At 43.7% G+C, this 1,724-nt stretch overlaps 1 protein-coding gene across 1 annotated transcript; it reads left to right on the top strand.

Moving 5' to 3' along the window:
- Nucleotides 1-867, top strand: LOC143538691 (uncharacterized). The gene has a single exon (XM_077032190.1). It carries the CDS (start codon nucleotides 1-3, stop codon nucleotides 865-867), a length of 867 nt encoding a protein of 288 aa, XP_076888305.1.
- The last annotated feature ends 857 nt before the right edge of the window (nucleotides 868-1,724 follow it).

Genomic DNA, 1,724 nt, shown 5'->3' on the forward strand with positions numbered 1-1,724 from the left:
ATGGCAGATCTCCAAGTCGTAGGCGGAATTAAGAAGCTCAACAATCAAAACTACAATACATGGTCAACTTGCATGATGTCGTATCTGCAAGGTCAGGATCTGTGGGAAGTAGTGAATGGTGCAGAGACAGCCGTACCAAGAAACGATCTGAACGGAGCAGTGAACAAGTGGAGAATCAAGGTAGGGAAAGCGATGTTTGTATTGAAGACCACTGTGGAAGAAGAGGTGTTGGAACAGTTTCGGGAAGCCGTGACGCCCAAGGAGGTTTGGGATATCCTTGCTAAATTGTTCTCGAAAAAGAATGACGCCAAACTTCAATTGCTAGAAAACGAGTTGTTATCTATAACTCAACAAGATCGTTCCATCGCTCAATACTTTCACAAGGTAAAGACCCTCTGCCGGGAAATCGGGGAACTTGATAATGAAGCAAGGATCGGGGAGGTTCGGATGAAACAAATCTTGATTCATGGCTTGAAACCCGAATATCATAGCTTTATCGCTGTGATCCAAGGGTGGCCCAACCAACCCACAATCGGTGAATTCGAAAATCTATTAGCGAGTCAAGAAGCTCTCGCTAAACAAATGAGCGAGAGTCGTAGTTCTGTTCCAGCAAAGTCCGAAGAAGAGGCGTTATATGTCGGAAAGGGTAGAGGTCGATACCGGGATAATGAGGGGTATAATAATCGAGGTCGTGGTGTAAGACCAAGAAAATTGGAAACCCGAAGAAACTATCGGGAGCCGGAAAGAGATCAAGAAGCCCAAGACGGTGATAATAAATATCCGCAAAACAGGCCATTCCCATACCCATGTTATAACTGTGGCAAAAGAGGGCATATGGCCCCAAGACTGTCGAAACCCACCCCCTGAACAAGGAAACGCTGCCGAGGTCCAAAACGAAGAAGAATGGGATGTCGAGGCAATGTATGCAGTAGATGAGATGGTGTATGCTCTAACCGCCACCACTATTCAAGATCAAGGTAACAAGTTTGATGAGTGGATAGTTGACTCTGGTTGTTCGAACCATATGATCGGAGATAAGAAAAAGTTAAAGGACCCCGTGAGTTATGGCGGTAGTCGTGTGGTGGTAATTGCAGACAATTCAAGACATCAGATAGCTCACATAGGAGATGTTCAATTCCCACCAAAGAGCAACAGACAAAACCTCATACTCAAAGATGTTTATCATGTCCCAGGTATGAAAAAGAATTTATTGTCGGTTCCTCAAATTACCGAAACAGGTCGTTACGTATTATTCGGGCCAAACGATGTAAAGATTTTCGAAAAATTTGAAACCAGTTCAATCCCAGTTGTCGAAGGAAAGAAGACAGACTCCGTGTATGTCTTATCGGCTGAGACCGCATATGTCGAAAAGACAAGAATGAATGAAAACGCTGATCTTTGGCATCGGCGTTTCTGCCATGTCGGATACGACAAGTTGGAGCTAATGATGAAAAATAAACTTGTCAACGGTATACCGACCCTCCCAGTACAGAAGGATGTGGTATGTGGTGGATGTCAGTATGGAAAAGCAAGCGAACAACCGTACGAACGTTCTAAATATCGAGCTCGTGAACCTCTCGAATTGGTTCATTCAGATGTTTGCGGACCAGTGAAACAACCATCTATCAAAGGAATGAAGTATGTGATCACATTCATCGACGATTTCTCTCGGTATTTATGGGTGTATTTTATGAAAGAAAAATCAGAGGCCTTTGAAAAATTCA

The sequence above is a fragment of the Bidens hawaiensis genome, unplaced genomic scaffold (assembly GCF_021521415.1).
Source record: "Bidens hawaiensis isolate Kalapana, Puna unplaced genomic scaffold, B.hawaiensis_p1.1 tig00011664_1, whole genome shotgun sequence".
Lineage (NCBI taxonomy): Eukaryota > Viridiplantae > Streptophyta > Magnoliopsida > Asterales > Asteraceae > Bidens > Bidens hawaiensis.

Coding starts and splice junctions, on each gene's coding strand:
- LOC143538691 (XM_077032190.1), top strand. CDS start 1: ATGGCAGATCTCCAAGTCGTAGGCGGAATTAAGAAGCTCAACAATCAA.